The sequence below is a fragment of the Emys orbicularis genome, chromosome 19 (assembly GCF_028017835.1).
Source record: "Emys orbicularis isolate rEmyOrb1 chromosome 19, rEmyOrb1.hap1, whole genome shotgun sequence".
NCBI classification, from domain to species: Eukaryota; Metazoa; Chordata; order Testudines; family Emydidae; genus Emys; species Emys orbicularis.
This window is the reverse complement of record NC_088701.1, coordinates 22,211,342-22,228,797: the sequence shown is the minus strand read 5'-3', so window position 1 is coordinate 22,228,797 and position 17,456 is coordinate 22,211,342. Positions and strand designations below refer to the sequence as shown.

General features: G+C 67.9%; 1 protein-coding gene across 2 annotated transcripts; it reads left to right on the top strand.

Moving 5' to 3' along the window:
- Positions 1-12,597: 12,597 nt before the first annotated feature.
- Positions 12,598-16,390, top strand: NAB2 (NGFI-A binding protein 2). 2 transcript variants are annotated; one of them, XM_065419314.1, is made up of 6 exons: positions 12,598-13,389; positions 13,765-13,898; positions 14,629-14,680; positions 15,087-15,219; positions 15,471-15,671; positions 16,296-16,390. In XM_065419314.1, the coding sequence occupies exons 1-6, from the start codon at positions 12,598-12,600 to the stop codon at positions 16,388-16,390; spliced, it is 1,407 nt and encodes a 468-aa protein (XP_065275386.1). The 2 variants fall into 2 exon arrangements, with proteins under 2 accessions (XP_065275386.1, XP_065275387.1); XM_065419315.1 differs by lacking the exon at positions 15,471-15,671.
- Positions 16,391-17,456: the final 1,066 nt, after the last annotated feature.

The following is a 17,456-nucleotide window of genomic DNA, read 5'->3' as shown; positions in this document are numbered from 1 at the left end:
GGGCTCTGTCCCTGATTGAGGCCTCTGGACACTGCAGACGGCTGCCAAATAATAAATCAGCCCAGTAGATCAAAGTGGGGGCCAACTTGTTCCCAGTCCCGCTCCCTTTTGCTCCGGATCACGGTTCTCTCCCGGCCTTTAACGGAGTCCCAGAGGCCAGGAGCTTCTCTGACAATATCCCCAGCTCGCCACGCTGCGTGTGGGTGGGCGGATGTGACGCTTTAAAGGAGCTGAACAGAGAGCCTCCGGCTGCATTCGCCCCCAGCTGCAAACTCCACTGAGGTCATCGGACTTAGACCGAGGGGGTGGGCTGGGCTTAGGCCCCTTCAGTGCAGCAAAGGGGGCCCCTGAAAAGCAGCGAGGAAGCCGGCGTCTCTATACCCCCAAAGCGGGGCAGCCGGCTAGATTTCCAGCCTGAGCTGCGAAGTCCCCTGCGTCCAGGAGGCTCCTGCTTTCTGCAAAAGGGACTTTAAAAAAGGAAAGTTAATCTGGGTTCAGAAGGATCATTTCTAGCACGGCAGCGACTCAGTTCCTCGCTTTCAATGGGGAAATACAGATGATTTGGGCTAAAATATAGAACCTGAGTCACTGGATTTTGTGGCTTTTCCAGTTTTCTGGCTGTGGGAGCTTTTGTTCTGCTCTCAGCCCGGCGGTATCTCAAGCCAGGTTCTGATTAGACACAGCTGCTGGGTAGAACAAGGTGCAACAGTGTGCCCCAAACTAAGAGAAGGGGGAGCAGTGGAACCCGGGGCTGCAGGACGGCAACTGATGGAGGCAGGGGCCCCGGTGGAGAAATGCAGGGTGGGGATTTTAGTCCGGGGAGCTATCAGGCCTAGTGGTTAGATAGCATCAGGCAGGCTGCTGGGATGGACTGATGATTTGACAAATCCTGAATTTGCCCCATCCCCAAATCTCATTCCAATTGTAGTGAATGAATTAAAGTCCCAGCTGGTTTCACAGTCCCCTGTTATGGTCATAACGGGGTGACCCCACGCCATCCGCCGGAGGTGACAGAGTCGAACCGACTGGCTGACGCGCCGGGGTTCGGGCCAGCCCATGCCAGGGGCCGTGCCCTCCTGCTGTGCCCTGCCTCCCTGCCCGATGGGCTCGTGACGCGCCAGGGCTTGGAAAAACACAGGGCCCGCCAGCAAACAGCAGCCGGCACGGCCATGAATCATCCTGTCCCTGCAGCCTCCCCCAGCCCATGCTGCTGCAGGCAGCGTCAATCCGGGGCTGCCGTCGTGAAGCCCAGTGCCGCCTGGCATGGGGCCCTAGGGTTTGTGACCCGCCGTAACAAGGGCCGGGCAGTGCTGAATTTTTGCCAGGCCTGAGCCCCGGCACCGCCAGGCGTGGCTGTTCAAAGCCCCCACACCTGTGCTCGAAGCCACTCGCTGCATCAGTTATGGATTGAAACCAGGGCTGGCTCTAACTTTTTTGCCGCCCCAGGCAAAAAAAAAAAGAGCGCCGCCCCGCCGTAACACCGCCCCCAAGCGCCGCCTAAACCCCTGCCTCCCCCCGAGCGCCGCGCCGCGCCGCCAAAACCCCTGCCCCCACCGCGCCGGGTCGGGTCGGGCTGGGCCGGGCCGCCGAAACCCCCGCCTCCCCGAGCGCCGCGCCGCCAAAACCCCTGCCCCCACCGCGCCGGGTCGGGTCGGGCTGGGCCGGGCCGCCAAACCCCCCGCCTCCCCGAGCGCCGCGCCGCCAAAACCCCTGCCCCCACCGCGCCGGGTCGGGCCGGGTCGGGTCGGGCCAGGCCGGGCCACCGAAACCCCTGCCCCCCCGAGCGCTGCGCCACCCCACCCAAACTCCCCCCCAGTGCCGTGCTGCCCCGCCCAAACCCCGAGTGCCGCACCGCGCCGCGCCAACCCCCCCCAGCGCCGCGCTGCCGAAGCCCCCGCCTGCCCCCGAGCGCCGCACCACCAAAACCCCTGCCCCCACCGCGCCGGGTCGAGCCGGGACGCCGAAACCCCTGCCCCCCCTGAGCGCCGCGCCGCCACCCCCAAAGTCCCCCCCGCAGTGCCACGCTGCCCCGCCCAAACCCTGAGTGCCGCACCGCGCCGCGCCGCCGAAGCCCCCGCCCCCCCATGCCGCACTGCTGAAACAAAACCAACCAAACAAAAAACCCCGAGCGCCCCCCGCCACCCCAAGATTGGCCGCCCCTTCCAAGGTGCCGCCCCAAGCACGTGCTTGGTCAGCTGGTGCCTGGAGCCAGCCCTGATTGAAGCCCCAGCACTTCTTTCACTGATGCAATTCACAACCCTTTTCCCTGCCTGCAATTTAACCCCAGGGGCTTTTTGCGGAGGGTAATTCCCCTAGGTAAAGGTGGGAGGTGAGGATCGCACGTCTCTCCCTCCCACTCTCTGCTCCGTTTGTCGCTACAGTTTGGGCTCTGTGCTCTGTTACTCAGCGTCCCCTGCCAGGGGAGGAGGGCTGAGCAGGGGCTGTGGGGGTTTGAAATTAGCGAGGGGGCCCTGCCGAGCCCTCGCAGGGGCGTCTCCACAAGAACTGTGTGTCTGAGCATGGAGCAGATTGGTATTATTTCTGGCCACACCCATTCAACATCAGGGAGAGACAGTCAGTGCCCCGAAGCGCTTACCACTGAGAAAGGATGGGAGTGGAAACTGAGTCACGGAGGTGGGGGGAAGGTCACCCAGCCGGTCTGTGGCAGAGCAAGGAACAGAAGCCAGGTCTTGTGAGTCTGAGGCCAGCGGCCTGGCCGTTAGATCAGAGGCATTCTGTTTATTGGCCTTTATTTTATTCTGAACCGGGATGTAATTATCAATACAGTCATTAAACTCTCCTATTTCATCCCCCCAAAGCCCACACAGCCCTCCCAATAAACTCCCATCTTTTGTCCCAGAATCGCTGAATCTGCCGGTGACTTATACGGGGATCCCTCCCTCAGCGCTAGGATGCAGCCACCTCTGGAGTGCGACATGGCAGCTGTTTGTCAGGGGACCCCTCGCCCAGGGCTGAAATGCAGCTGCCTCTAAAGGCGGGAGGCAGCAGCTGGCTGAGGGTGAACATGTGGCAGGCAGCGGTAATGGCAGGGGAAGGTGGGTTAATGCAAATTGGGCCCCGGGGGGCGGGAGTTTAACCAGAAGCATGGGCAGGTCAGGGGGGGTCACAGACTCTCCCCTTGTCCCCCTTTTTCTCATGTTCCATTTGGAAGGCTGGGGAGGGAGGCGGGGGGCCACATACAAGGGAAGTGGGGGAGCAGAGGGGGAGGGAAAGGGAGTGGGGCTGAAGGGAGGGGGTGCAGGGAAGGAAGCGGGGGGAGGGGAAGGAAGAGGGGGAGGAGAGCCCCCCTGTGGCTCCGGCAGGGGCGCAGGCAGATTCTTGGCGATCCTGATGTTCCCAGCCCCCGCCCAGCACTTTCATGCCAAGTATTTTCTCGCTCGGGGACCTGGCAGGGCCGTGCCCACGCGCTGCCCACGGTGCCTGGCTCTCCCTGGGCACAAGGCTGGGCCTTGGCCTGCTCCCTGCGCTGGCCGGGAGTTCGGCCCCCCCGGCGTAGCAGGCTGGGAGGGTGGAGGGGCTGCTGCCTCTCCTGGGGGGTGAGTCCTCCCTGCTCACCCGCCCCCCTTCCACGCCAGCTCCCGCGCCCAGCATGAACCCCGCTGGCCTGAGCCATGCGGGGGGCAGAGTCCAGGGGTCTCGCTGGCCCCCAGCCAGGCTGCTCCCATCATCCCACTGGGGGGCTCGCGGCCCAGGAAACTCGCCTGCCAGGAATAGAACCCAGGAGTCCTGGTTCTGACTCCTGGGTTCCACCCCCGGCTGCGGGAGGGGCGTGTGGCCCAGTGGTCGGAGCAGGGCTGGGGGCTGCAGGGGGGAGCCGCCGCTCCCGGGCTGCAGAGGCCGCTGGTCACCCCCCCGGCCCCGCCCCGCCCAGCTGGGCCCGGCCCGTGGGCGGCTGGTGCCGGGCTCGAGGAGCCAGCTCCGGCCGCGTGGGCGGGGGATGTGCGTCAGCGAGGGGGCGAGCAGCACGTGGGAACGGGCCAGTGAATTCCAGCCCGGCCGGCCCCGAATAGCTCCCGGAGCGGGGAGGGGGCCAGGGCCAGGCCTCGAGGGACCCTGATCCCCACATCCCGCTGGGGCCCCCGCTCTCCCAACCCTCTGGGGGGCTAGAGCCCCCATCCCTTAGGGGGATAGAACTCCACATCCCTGTGGGGACCCCAATCCCATAGGGGGGCTAGAGCCCACATCCCTCTTGGGCCCAATCCCACATCCTGCTGAGGCCCCTGATCCCCCAGGGACCGATCCCACATCCCTCTGGGGGCCCCGATCCCCCATTCCACTGGGGGGCTACAGCCCCCATCCCTGAGGGGGATAGAACCCCAGATCCCTGTGGGGACCCCAATCCCACAGGGGGGGCTAGAGCCCCCCATCCCTCTGGGGCCCCCGATCCCCCATCCTTTTGAGGCCCCCAATCCCACATCCCTCTGTGGCCCCCGATCCCCCATCCCTCTGGGGCCCAAACCCACATCCCTCTAGGGCCTGACCCACATCCCACTGGGGGGCTAGAGCCCCCATCCCTCTGAGGCCTCTGGTCCTCCAGGGGCCTGATCCCCGACCCCTCTGGGGCCTGATCCCACATCCCCGTGGATCTCCCAAACCCCCATCCCCAGGGAGGACTAGCACCCTCAGCCCTGCGCAGCTGCCCTGACCCCCACAGCCCGGGGAAGGGGGATAGAGATGGGCTGGATTCACATGGGGGGACTAGATCCCCACCCCGATCTCTTCAGCCCTCCGGGGGCCACCCTGATCCCCACATCCTCACAAGGGCCTGGAGCAGCTCTGGGAGGGGCTGGGATCTAGCGGGTTAGGGCAGGAGGGACTCCTGGGTTTTATCCCCAGGGCTGCCATTGACTGGTCCTGTGCCCATGAGGGGGAAGGAGGTCCCCGTGCCTCAGTTTCCCTCTCCGTAACAAGGACAGTAATGACAACGCAGCTCGGGGGAGGGGGCTGTGAGGATTCACGAGCCTTTGCAAACTGCGGGGGACCGTTATTAAAGATGAGGGGGGCGAAGCCACATGGGGCATCGTCTCGTCTGACTTCTTGAGTCAGCCCTGGCCTCTGCCCAACTGCACGGTCCTCATGGGAGAGCTGTGACTCCCCCCACCCCAAGACTAGGGTGGGGTCTGCCCCACAGAACAACTGCTGCTCAGGACTGAGGGGCACCGGCAGAGCCGGGGGGGAGCCCAGGGCTGGGCTAGCAGGGGGCTGCGGGTCGGGAGTGAGGGGCACCGGCAGGGCTGGGGGGGTGGGGAGCCCAGGGCTGGGCTAGCAGGGGGCTGCGGGTCGGGAGTGAGGGGCACCGGCAGAGCCGGGGGGAGCCCAGGGCTGGGCTAGCAGGGGGCTGTGGGGTGCCGCGGTGAGTTCCCCCCTTAGTCCATACATGTCCCTGTGCACACGTGTCGCACCCAAACCCTCCAGGGCCCTCCCCATCAAACCCCCCCCCCCCCCCAGCACCAGACCAGCCTGTGCTCGGCAGGGCCCTGGGGAGCTGGGACCAGTAGGAGCTGCTGCTCCTGAGGCCTGACGGGGAGTGGGTGGATTTGGGCGCCCGCCAGGCAGTCCCGGCCCTGCCATCTCGCTGAGCCACCAGCCTGCGCCGGGGACCTGAGCGGGGCTATAAATAGCTGCTGGAGCCCGGCTGAATGAGCTGCGTGGGCGCTGCGGAGCAAGGGGGCAGGAGGAGGCTGGGGGGATGGGCAGGGGGTGTGGGAGAGGGGGGATGGGCAGGGGTGGGGGGCTGCCTGGGGGGGCAGGGAGCAGGAGCGGGGGGCTGGCTGAGGGGGCAGGGAGCAGAGGCTTCCCCCCTCACAGCAGCAGGGAGGGGAGAAAAAGGCCACAGGGCATCTGCTCATCAGCCCCCCCAGTGCCCGTCCCTGCTCCCCACGTTGCCCCCAGCTCAGCCCTGCCCGGCAGCCTCACACAAGCTCCCTGCAGCCCCTGGCCCCCGCCTGCAACAACGGGCCGGCGCTCGCAGACTCCCCTACGATAACAACCCAGCTCCAGGTGGGCGACGCGACGTATCTGGGGAAGAAAGAAGCTTAAATCCCAGAGGAGAGCGGGGGGGTGGGGACCCCAAGGGGTTAACCGTGAATGAGGGGCCAGATCGTCAGCTGCTGTGAAGTGATGTAGCTTCAACATCACCAACTCCAATGGAGCAGCCTAGGTCCACGCCAGCCGGGGATCCGGCCCCACTGACTCCGATGGAGCTACGGCCCATTCACGCCAGCCGGGGATCCGGCCCCACTGACCCCGATGCAGCTACGGCCCATTCACGCCAGCCGGGGATCCGGCCCCATTGACCCCGATGGAGCTACGGCCCATTCACGCCAGCCGGGGATCCGGCCCCACTGACCCCGATGGAGCTACGGCCCATTCACGCCAGCCGGGGATCCGGCCCCACTGACCCCGATGGAGCTACGGCCCATTCACGCCAGCCGGGGATCCGGCCCCACTGACCCCGATGAAGCTACGGCCCATTCACGCCAGCCGGGGATCCGGCCCCACTGACCCCGATGCAGCTACGGCCCATTCACGGCAGCCGGGGATCCGGCCCCACTGACCCCGATGCAGCTACGGCCCATTCACGGCAGCCGGGGATCCGGCCCCACTGACCCCGATGCAGCTACGGCCCATTCACGGCAGCCGGGGATCCGGCCCCACTGACCCCGATGCAGCTACGGCCCATTCACGGCAGCCGGGGATCCGGCCCCACTGACCCCGATGCAGCTACGGCCCATTCACGGCAGCCGGGGATCCGGCCCCACTGACCCCGATGGAGCTACTGCCCATTCACAGCAGCCGGGGATCCGGCCCCACTGACCCCGATGGAGCTACGGCCCATTCACGGCAGCCGGGGATCCGGCCCCACTGACCCCGATGGAGCTACGGCCCATTCACGGCAGCCGGGGATCCGGCCCCACTGACCCCGATGCAGCTACGGCCCATTCACGGCAGCCGGGGATCCGGCCCCACTGACCCCGATGCAGCTACTGCCCATTCACGGCAGCCGGGGATCCGGCCCCACTGACCCCGATGGAGCTACGGCCCATTCACGGCAGCCGGGGATCCGGCCCCACTGACCCCGATGGAGCTACGGCCCATTCACGGCAGCCGGGGATCCGGCCCCACTGACCCCGATGCAGCTACGGCCCATTCACGGCAGCCGGGGATCCGGCCCCACTGACCCCGATGCAGCTACGGCCCATTCACGGCAGCCGGGGATCCGGCCCCACTGACCCCGATGCAGCTATGGCCCATTCACGGCAGCCGGGGATCCGGCCCCACTGACCCCGATGCAGCTACGGCCCATTCACGGCAGCCGGGGATCCGGCCCCACTGACCCCGATGGAGCTACGGCCCATTCACGGCAGCCGGGGATCCGGCCCCACTGACCCCGATGGAGCTACGGCCCATTCACGGCAGCCGGGGATCCGGCCCCACTGACCCCGATGGAGCTACGGCCCATTCACGGCAGCCGAGGATCCGGCCCCACTGACCCCGATGCAGCTACGGCCCATTCACGGCAGCCGGGGATCCGGCCCCACTGACCCCGATGGAGCTACGGCCCATTCACGGCAGCCGGGGATCCGGCCCCACTGACCCCGATGGAGCTACGGCCCATTCACGGCAGCCGAGGATCCGGCCCCACTGACCCCGATGCAGCTACGGCCCATTCACGGCAGCCGGGGATCCGGCCCCACTGACCCCGATGGAGCTACGGCCCATTCACGGCAGCCGGGGATCCGGCCCCACTGACCCCGATGGAGCTACGGCCCATTCACGCCAGCTGTGGGGGCTTTGCACCAGTGCTGACGGCTGGTATGAACAGCAGGGTCCTGGGGAATCGGGCCCTGAGCTGCCATTCTCAGGCAGCTGCTTCCCATTTTCCATTCACACTTCAACGTCTAGCCACCAGCGGCGGCACCGGAAAGAGCTCAGCTCGAGTCTGCAGAGAGGCACCAGCCACTCAGCTCCGGAAGGTGTTGATTCTGAAACCTAATGATGGTCATTAAACATCCTCAGTCCTAGCTGGTGCCTAGATGCTACCAAGACTGGCCCTGGTAGTAATGCCCAGAAAGTGACCGATTTCACTGCTACACTGGGGCTGGGGCTTCCCCCATTTCCTCATCCCCCTCCCCCGCTGAGGGGCTGCACTGGACATTCAGCTGCTGTGTCCATCCTGGGCCTCGCTGCACGTGCGGTTCCCAGGGCCAGCATAACCCTATCAATGCCGAGATGAGGAGGAGGCGGCGGCTCAGGGTTACTATAACAACCAGGGATGCACTCTATATGCATCCGAAGAAGTGGGTTGTAGCCCACGAAAGCTTATGCTCTAATAAATTTGTTAGTCTCTAAGGTGCCACAAGTACTCCTGTTATTTTTGCGGATACAGACTAACACGGCTGCTACTCTGAAACCAGGGATGCACGTGACCCGAAGCTTCCACTCGGCACCAGTCCTGTCCCCCAGTCGCCTTCCTCCCCACACGAGCCCTCCGAAGCGAGGGCAGCCGGGAAGGGATGAGGGCCTCACACCCCTCTCTGCTGCGCCAGCACCGTACAGAGGTCTTAAAATAGGCACAAACGGTTGCCTGAGGGCCCCCCCCGCCCCGCCCCGGCACAGGGGCCTCTCCGGCCTGCAGAAAGCTGGCATAAGGGTTCTGGGGGGCAGGCCAGAGCACAGTGCATTATGGGTATTCTCTGCATCCTAGGGGCGTGGGCAGAGGAGCGTAAGGGAGAGCAGCCTCGGGGACCCAGAATGTGGGAGCCCGGATGGTCTAAAATCCCCCCTCCCCATGTGCAGGGACGGAGCCATCGGGGTCTTAATTCTCTGCTCCTGCGCAAACCACCGGGGGCAGGGGGAGACCCTTCCTGGGCCCCATGCTAGGCCGCCACCTCCAACCTCCCCCTCTCAGCCCCTCATCACATCTCCGGACATGCCCCCAGCTGTGGGGCTCACCTCCCACCCCCACAAGGCAGAGAGAAGGAGGGGGCAGAGACAACCCACGCTGTGACCTCTGCTAACAAGATGAATCACGGCTCCCTCTGCCCCGGCAAAGGCCCGAGCCCACGCGGTGCCCGTGGGCGGGATTGAGCGCCCGGCTGGGTCCCCCCTCCCCCCTGCAGCGGGTCCAAACCCAGGGCCTTCCGCACGAAAGGAGCTAGCAGAGTTGGCGGGCAGCGGCAGTATAAGGCTGTTATCCTCCCAGTCAGGGCAGCTGCTACAGGGGGCCACGGCACCCAGTGAGATGCATGGGGGGGGGGACTCTGGCAATGGCCCCCCAGCCATTGGGGGGTTCTCTTCACCGAGGGAGTGGGAAATGGGGGGTGCTCGTCCCCACTGCGTACCAGGCTCGAACTAGGAGTACGGGAGGTTAGAATCGCCTGGGGCCCAAGATGGGCCCCCCGGGGAACCAGCACCTGCTTCCGGCCCCTTGGCAGGGGCTGGTCAGACACTGCCCCAGGGCTCCCGCCCAGCCACAGCGAGGGGTAGGGGAGGGCGCCGTGACCCACACGCCCTGGGCGGAGAAAACACGGGAGAAGCGCAGTGCTCCCCTCCCCCCGGGGGATGCTCCTTGTCCCCCTGGGGGTGGTGCCCCAGATCTCTGGGTCTGCCCCCCTGCTCTCCCCCGTGTCCTGCCCTGCCTGTGGCCCCCTTCCCCGGGGACCCCCCCCTTGCGCTTCCTCTGGACCCTCTAGGGATGCCCCCGTGCCCCCCTGCCCCTTGGGCTCCCTGCATCCCCCAGCCCTGGGGACCCCTGCGCCCTGCCCAGCCTGTGCCCTCTTCCCCCCCGGGCCCCCCACACCCTCTGCCTCCCTCCCCCTGGGGACCCCTGCGCCCTTCCCAGCCTGTGCCCTCTTCCCCCCCGGGCCCCTCACACCCTCCGCCTCCCTCCCCACGCCCTAGGGACCCCTGCGCCCTGCCCAGCCTGCGCCCATTTTTCCCCCCGGGCCCCCCACACCCTGCGCCCCCCTCCCCGGACCGCTCTCGGGGGCCGGCGGGGCGGAGGGAGGCGCCGCTGGAACCCGCCCCCGGAGCCTCCCACGCGCCGCGCAGCGCAGCCGGGCGCTGCTATTTCTCTGTAAATCCGGTGTGGGCGGCGCGCAGAGCGCAGCGGCGGAGGCAGCGAGCGGCCAGCGCCGAGCGGGGCAGCGGCGGCGCGATCCAGCCGGCCCGGGGCAGTGGGGACCCCGGAGAGCCCCCGGCCCGGCCCCCCCCGCCGCCGTGCGTGCCCGGGCGGGGCGAGCGAGGCGCCGGGGAGTTGGGAGCGACAGCGGCGGGGCGCGGCTCCAGCCAGGCCAGTAAGCGAGGGGGGGCGGAGGGAACTGGCACGGAAGGGAGAGCTGGGGGGGCAGACGGCTGCATGGGGGCGGCTGGCACAGCAGGGAGCGCTGGGGGTGGGGAGCTGGCATGGGGGAGCTGGGGGGCAGGCGGCTGGCACAGCAGGGAGCGCTGGGGGCTGGCATGGGGGAGCTGGGGGGCAGGCGGATGGCACAGCAGGGAGAGCTGGGGGGTTGGGGCTGGCATGGGGAGCTGGCACAGCAGGGAGAGCTGGGAGTGGAGGGCAGGCGGCTGGCACAGCAGGGAGAACTGGGGGGCTGGTGTGGGGGAGCAGGGGGGGCAGGTGGCTGGCATGGCAGGAAGAACTGGGGGGTGTGGGGGTGCGCTGGAGGGGCTGGTGTGGGCATTGCTGGGGGCAGGGGCTGGCATGATGGGGAGCTGGGCAGGTGGGGGGCTGGTGCAGCAGGAGGAGTTGAGGGACAGGGGCTGGCATGGGGCAGTTGCCTGGGGGCAGGCGGCGTTTGGGGGAGGGAGTCCAGGCTGGTGGGGGGAGCTGGGACTGGTCCTGGGGGGGGGAAGCCTGGGGCAGGAGGCGCTTGGGGGAGGGAGTCTGGGCTGGTGGTGGGGGAGCTGGGGCTGGTCCTGGCGGGGGAAGCCTGGGGCAGGAGGCGCTTGGGGGAGGGAGTCTGGGCTGGTGGGGGGGGACGGGGGAGGGAGCCTGGGGCAGGAGGTACACAGGATGGCATTGGGGGTCTGGGTTTCCCTGACATTGGACCATGAAGGTCTCCCGGAATCCGGGAGGTCGTGGGGGCTGTTGCCCCCCCCATGGCCTGGTGCTGGGGATCCCCGCCCCCCGCATTGGCACATCCCTGCCATACAGCCCCAGCGCCGTAGCGGTTGCGATGCCGGGGCAGCACCCCGGCTATGTGGGGCATTGCCCCCTGGGAGGGGGCAGAGGCTGGGTGCGGGGGATGTATCCCAGGCAACCCCCCCCATGGGCAGTGGGGCGACCCTTCCAGCCTTGTGCCCACCTGTCTGGGGGCTGCCGCTGCCCCTGGGGTCCTTCTCTTGGCTGAAGGAGAGAGACCCTCCAGATTGCATCGGAGTGGGACTGGCTGGGGGGCGGGGGAGATCCTGCTGATCGGGGTCCCCAAGCCAGTTGCCAACCGCTCTGGCTCCAGGGGGTGCTGGCACTGGAGCTGCGTAGGTGCCGGATTGAGAGGAGTCGAGCTATGCTCACAGGGCCTGTGTGCCTGGGGGGGGGCACTGTGCTGACCCGTAGAGGAGGCCCCAAAGCACCCCCATTGCCCTGAATCCACGGACATCTCCCCGGAGCCCGCAGGAAACACCAACGCGCGTCTCAGGCTCCCGGTAGCATGTGCAAAAGCAGGATTCTCTGTGAGGGTACCGGGCACTGCCACTTAATGGGGGCTGGGCTACACAGGCGGACTGTAAAGGAGGTGCTGGGTGCAGTGCAGGGGGGTTGGTGGGGTTCAGTGCAGAATGCAGTGGGGTGGGGTTCCAGCCATGCAGTGCGGGGAGGTTGGGGTGCTGGGTGCAGTGCGGTGAGGTTGGTGGGTTGCAGTTTGGGGAGGTTGGTGGGGTACAGTGCAGAATCCAGTGCGTGGGTTCACAGCCATGCAGTGCGGGGAGGTTGGGGTGCTGGGTGCAGTGCGGGGAGGTTTGTGGAGTGCAGTGAAGAATGCAGTGGGGGGTGTCACGGACTCACAGACTGTGCCCACTCTTGGCCCCGTGCGGTCCGTGGGGGGGTGCCCCTTTCAGTGAGACAGCCCTTCTTGGGGGTCCACTCTCTCCCGGGGTCATCTCGTTAAACCAGTAACACCCAGAGAAACTGAGTCCCACCCCCTCTGCATGCAAACCATTGAAACCCCACTGAAAACAAGAAAACAAACAAGAAAATCCCCCACTTCGTCACAGGGGTTGCAGCCATGCAGTGCGGGGAGGTTGGGGTGCTGGGTGCAGTGCAGTGAGGTTGGTGGGGTGCAGTTTGGGGAGGTTGGTGGGATGCAGTGCAGAATGCAGTGGGGTGGGTTGCAGCCATGCAGTGTCGGGAGGTTAGGGTGCTGGGTGCAGTGCAGTGAGGTTGGTACAGTGCCCCAGGCTCTTACCACACACCAGCCGGTGGCCTTCCCTCTCCCGAGGGCTGGGTCGGGGACCCCGACTCCCCCGGCTGTCGAGCTCTGGGTGGCGGCTGGGTCTCCATTCATCTCCCCCCCCCCCCCATGCCCTGCCCTGGCACTGACGCCCCTTCTTCCCCCCACAGGCCTGCCCCTCGCCATGGCCCTGCCCCGCACCCTGGGCGAGCTGCAGCTGTACCGCGTGCTGCAGCGGGCCAACCTGCTGTCCTACTACGAGACCTTCATCCAGCAGGGCGGGGACGACGTGCAGCAGCTGTGCGAGGCGGGCGAGGAGGAGTTCCTGGAGATCATGGCGCTGGTCGGCATGGCCACCAAGCCCCTGCACGTCCGGCGCCTCCAAAAGGCCTTGCGGGAGTGGGCAGCCAACCCCGGCCTCTTCAGCCAGCCCATGGCCTCCCTGCCCGTCAGCAGCATCCCCCTCTTCAAGATCTCCGAGACCGGCGGGCGCAAGTCGCTCAGCAACGGGCACGCCAGTCCCAGCGAGGCCCCGGGCAAGGGGGGCAGCGGACTGGCCACGCCGCCCGCCCGCAGCCCCTCGGAGCCGGGGGAGAAGCTCTCCCCCCTGCCGGCCCCCCAGTGGCCAGGGCGGAGCACCCCGGAGTCGGAGGGGGGCGGCACGGAGGAGGATGGGGGGCCGCCCCCCTTCTCGCCGGGGGTGGGCGGGGAGCCGGCCCCGGAGCAGCTGGACCCGGAGCTGGCGCGGACGGTGGCGGAGAGCGTTGAGCGGCTTCTGCAGACCTGCCCGCGGGGGGGCGAACCGGAGCTGCGTGCCCTCATGAAGCTCAACAAGAAGCTGGCCAAGGCGGTCGGGCACATCTTCCAGCTGGATGACGGGGACCGGCGCAAGGAGGAGGAGATCCGGCGGCACAGCGCCATCTACGGGCGGGGCGAGGCCCGGCGCCGCGACGGCAAGCCGCTCACGCTGCACGAGGTGAGCCGCGAGGGGGTGCGGGGGCGATGGCCGTGGGCAGCACATGCCACCGGGGTGGGGGGCTTGGCAGCAAGGGGGCCACAGGAGAGCCCTCGCCCAGACCCCCCCGCCAATGCAGCCACTTCTGGGGTGGGATGGCTCGGGAAGGGGAATCCTGTATCCGACTGCAACAGTCCATGGATGGTGGTGAGGGCGGGGGGGGCTGGGAGCCAGGACGCCTGGATTCTATTCCTGACCTCTTGCCGTCCCTCCTCTATCTTGCCTTTGGCCCATCCATCCCTGGTTCCTGTCTCTCTGCCCCTCCCCATGGTGTCAAGGCTCCTGGGGTCTCTTCCCCCCCCCCCCCCCGCTAACGGCCTACGTCTCGCCCCCCAGCTGACCATCAACGAGGCGGCAGCGCAGTTCTGCCTGCGCGACCACACGCTGCTGCTGCGCCGGGTGGAGCTCTTCTCCCTGTCGCGCCAGGTGGCCCGGGAAAGCACCTACCTGTCCTCGCTCAAGGGAGCCAGGTGAGCTGGGCCCCTCCCTCGCTGCGGGGACCCCCGGAGACGCCCCTCGCGCCCTCTCCCGTGCGGCCCCTTGGCCCTGGTGTTGCTCAGGGTATGGGGGAGCAGAGCATGGGGTGGGGGCTGCAGTGGGGTGCAGAGGAGTGGGGTGGGGCACGGGAGGGGGGAGAGCAGTGGGGTGAGGGGCACAGGGGGCATCAGGCTGTGGGGAGGCTGCTGCAGACTCCTGCTCTTCCCCCCCCCCCCCCGCCCCAGCCTCTATCTGCCCCCAGTGCCCAGAGGCGCCGCCCTGCCCACTCCCTCTTGTGGGGGCCTCCTCTTCCTCCCCTCCACATGGGGGATTTCTCATCCTCCCCCCGCCCCTGCCGAGCCAGCCGCCCACCTACCCTGCAGCCCAGCCCCCGAGTTCCTCTTTTGCTTTGGATATTTTCCATCTGAGCCACGGCTTCCCAGGGAGGGCAACATCAGGGGTGCCCGGGGGGGGGGGGGGGGGAAGGTGCCGGATTGCAACCCCCTCCTCCCCCTGGATTAGCCGGGGCTGGTCCCCCCCCCCCTCCCCCCCGGGTGCGATGGGTGGCTGAGCCGGAGGAGTCCCGGCAGACCCGTCGGCTCCGGTATCCCCCCGCCCCAGGCTGCGGGGTCTCTGCCTGCCCCTCGAGCCGAGGTCTGAACCCTCCTGCCCCGGCAGCGCCTCCCGGCCCCTGACGCTGTTTGTCCTGTCGCTTCCGCGCAGGTCGCATCCGGACGAGAGCGGAGCCGTGCAGCCCAAGAAGCTGAAGCAGGAGGTGGGTGCCGGACGGGCGGGTGCCCCAGGGGTGCCGCTGGGCTGCGTGTGGCTGAGCGCCAGGCAGGGGGAGACAGCTGGCTTTGGGGGTGCTGGAGCAGCGGGCGAGGGAGAGGAGCTGGCACTGGGGGAGGGGGAGTGTCTCCCTCCTCAGCCAGGGTCTGCCCCAGGCTCTGAGCTGCCTGCTGGGGGATTCCCAGCCCACGTCCCCAGTAGCCGAGGCGCTCGGTGCATTGCCCTCAGGAGAGCGTGGCCTGCGCCCCGTGCCCACGTGGGATGGGCCCGGCTCACCCCCATCCCGGCTACCTGGGCCTGCAGACCAGGTGGGGCTGCCTGAGCTTGGTGCCTCCATCCGTCCAGCTGGGCACCCCCTCTCCCCCCACTCTAACCAGCCGCTCACCCCGCAGGTGGGTGAGCAGAGCCGCCCCGAGCCCCTGCAGCTGCCGGGGGGGTCGGAGTCCTACGCCCCCCCGTACAGAGCCAGCCTGGAGGAGGACGCGGCCAGCCTGTCGGGAGAGAGCCTGGACGGGCACCTGCAGGGTGAGTGGGGAGCAGGGCTGGGGGGGGCTTTGTACTGATTAACCCCGTCAGCACCGCAGGGCCCTCGCCCAGATCCAGGGCAGGACACAGACGCCCCTTGTGCTACTGGGCGGGGGGGGCGGGGTGCCCATGCATCAACCCCCCATAGCTGCTATAGGGAGGCAGAGACTGCAGCCCCTGGCACCTATCTGACCCCCCCCCCCGCTCCCCCCACTGACACGCACTCTCTCTCTCTCTCTCTTTCTCTGCAGCCGTCGGCTCCTGCCCCCGCCTCACGCCACCCCCCAGCGCCGCCCCTGACCTGCCCCTCAGCCTCCCCCCCCACGGGCTCTGGAGTCGCCACATCCTGCAGCAGACGCTGATGGACGAGGGGCTGCGCCTGGCCAGGCTGGTGTCCCACGAGCGCGTCGGGCGCCTCAGCCCCTGCCTACGGGGCAAGTCCCCAGGCCCAGGTGAGCTGCCCCCGGGATGGGATAGCGGGGGTGGGGCAGGCGCCTTAGGGTGGTACCTGGCTGGGGGGGAGGGGTTATACCCACATGGGCTGTTCCCTGCACCCAGCTCAGGACTATGTGCTTGGGGCTGAGAGCTGGGGGTGGGGAGCCCAGGGCTGGGCTAGCAGGGGGCTGCGGGTCGGGAGTGAGGGGCACCGGCAGAGCTGGGGGTGGGGGAAGCCCAGGGCTGGGCTAGCAGGGGCTGCAGGTCGGGAGTGAGGGGCACCGGCAGAGCTGGGGGTGGGGAGCCCAGGGCTGGGCTAGCAGGGGCTGCGGGTCGGGAGTGAGGGGCACCGGTGGAGCTGGGGGGCCCAGGCCCAGCTCTGTGATTTGCTCTTAGTCTCACCGGTTACTGAATGGAAAAAAGAAACAATTGTGGAAATCCCCCCCCCCCCCGCCCAGACAGGAGAGGAAGGAAGTGGGGGCGGGGGTGGCGGGGGCGGCTGACGTCCTGGGAACCCCATTGAAACCCGCGGGGGTGGGGGGAGGGTGTTTCCTCCGGGGGGGGGGTGTGATGCTGGGAGCTCCGGCGCGAGGGGACGGGGCCCCCAGGCTGACACTGACCCTGGCCCTGTCTCCCCGCAGAGTTCGAGGACGGGCTGGCAGAGGGGGGCCCCCCGGCCCCGGCTGAGTCCCGCCGCAGCAGCGTCAAGGTGGAGCAGGAGACCAGCCGGCAGTGAGCCGCAGATGCCCCCCTGGTTGGGGTGGGGGCCCACGGCAGCTCCCCCCCCTCCACTAACCAAGCAATAACCACAGGCCTGGGGCAGGTGGGCCCCCCCATGATCTCTCCTGGTGCCGGAGCACCCCCCCCCCGTCTGCTCCCCAGAGAGCCGGGCCTGGGGGCCCGATGCCCGTGGGCACTGGGAGGTTGGGCAGAGCCGCAGCAGATATCTGGCCGTGCCCAGGGCGAAGGGACGGGCCAGCGGGGAGGGCACAGCGCGGTTAATGGAACCAGCTGGTCACGTTCCGACTGCCACCAGCCCCAGACATCGCCCCCCTGCAGCCCCCCCCCCCCCAAACCCACCCCAGCCCCCTGCACTCGCAGCTGGGGTGATGTGAATTGTAACTCTTCAGTTCCAGGGGGTGTTAAGGGGGGGTGACATTCATCCGCCCCCCCCGAGAGGCAGGGAGAAGAAAGGAACTGGGGGGGACCCCAGGAAGAGGGAAGGGCTCTGGCAGGCAAAGCACAAGAATGGGGGGGTTGAAAGGGCCTGGGGGGGCTGAAGGGGCCACCAGGGGGTGATCGTAGGGGGCGAGGAGGAGGATTCTGAGTTCGGAGGGTCTGGCCCAGCCTCTCCCAGTAGCCGTGGTGGGCAGAGGCTGCGGGCAGGGAGGTCCGGGGGGGGGGGGACACCCTCCCCAAAATTCCCCCTTCCACCACTGCCCCCCACTCCCCGTCTACCCCCCCCAAATTCACTGGCCCAGCAGTGCGATCGTCCTGGTCTGCAAGCCCCCCATCCCTGCTCCCGCCCTTGCCCAGCCGACCCCACCTGCTGGGCTGGGGGGGGGGGGGAGGTGGCACGTGCTGTCCTTTGGGCATCAGCCCCCCCCCCCCCCGCCCCCATAACACACCCAGGCACCGGCTGTATCCCCACCCCAGGGGCTCTGGGGCCGGCTGTTTGCACACAGCGCAGGGTACAGGGCAGACAATCTACCCCCCAGCATGGGGGGCATTAGGACGGGGGGAGGGGGGGAAGAGAGATTTAAAGGGACAATCAGGGTACCCCCATGTCACCACCGCAGGGG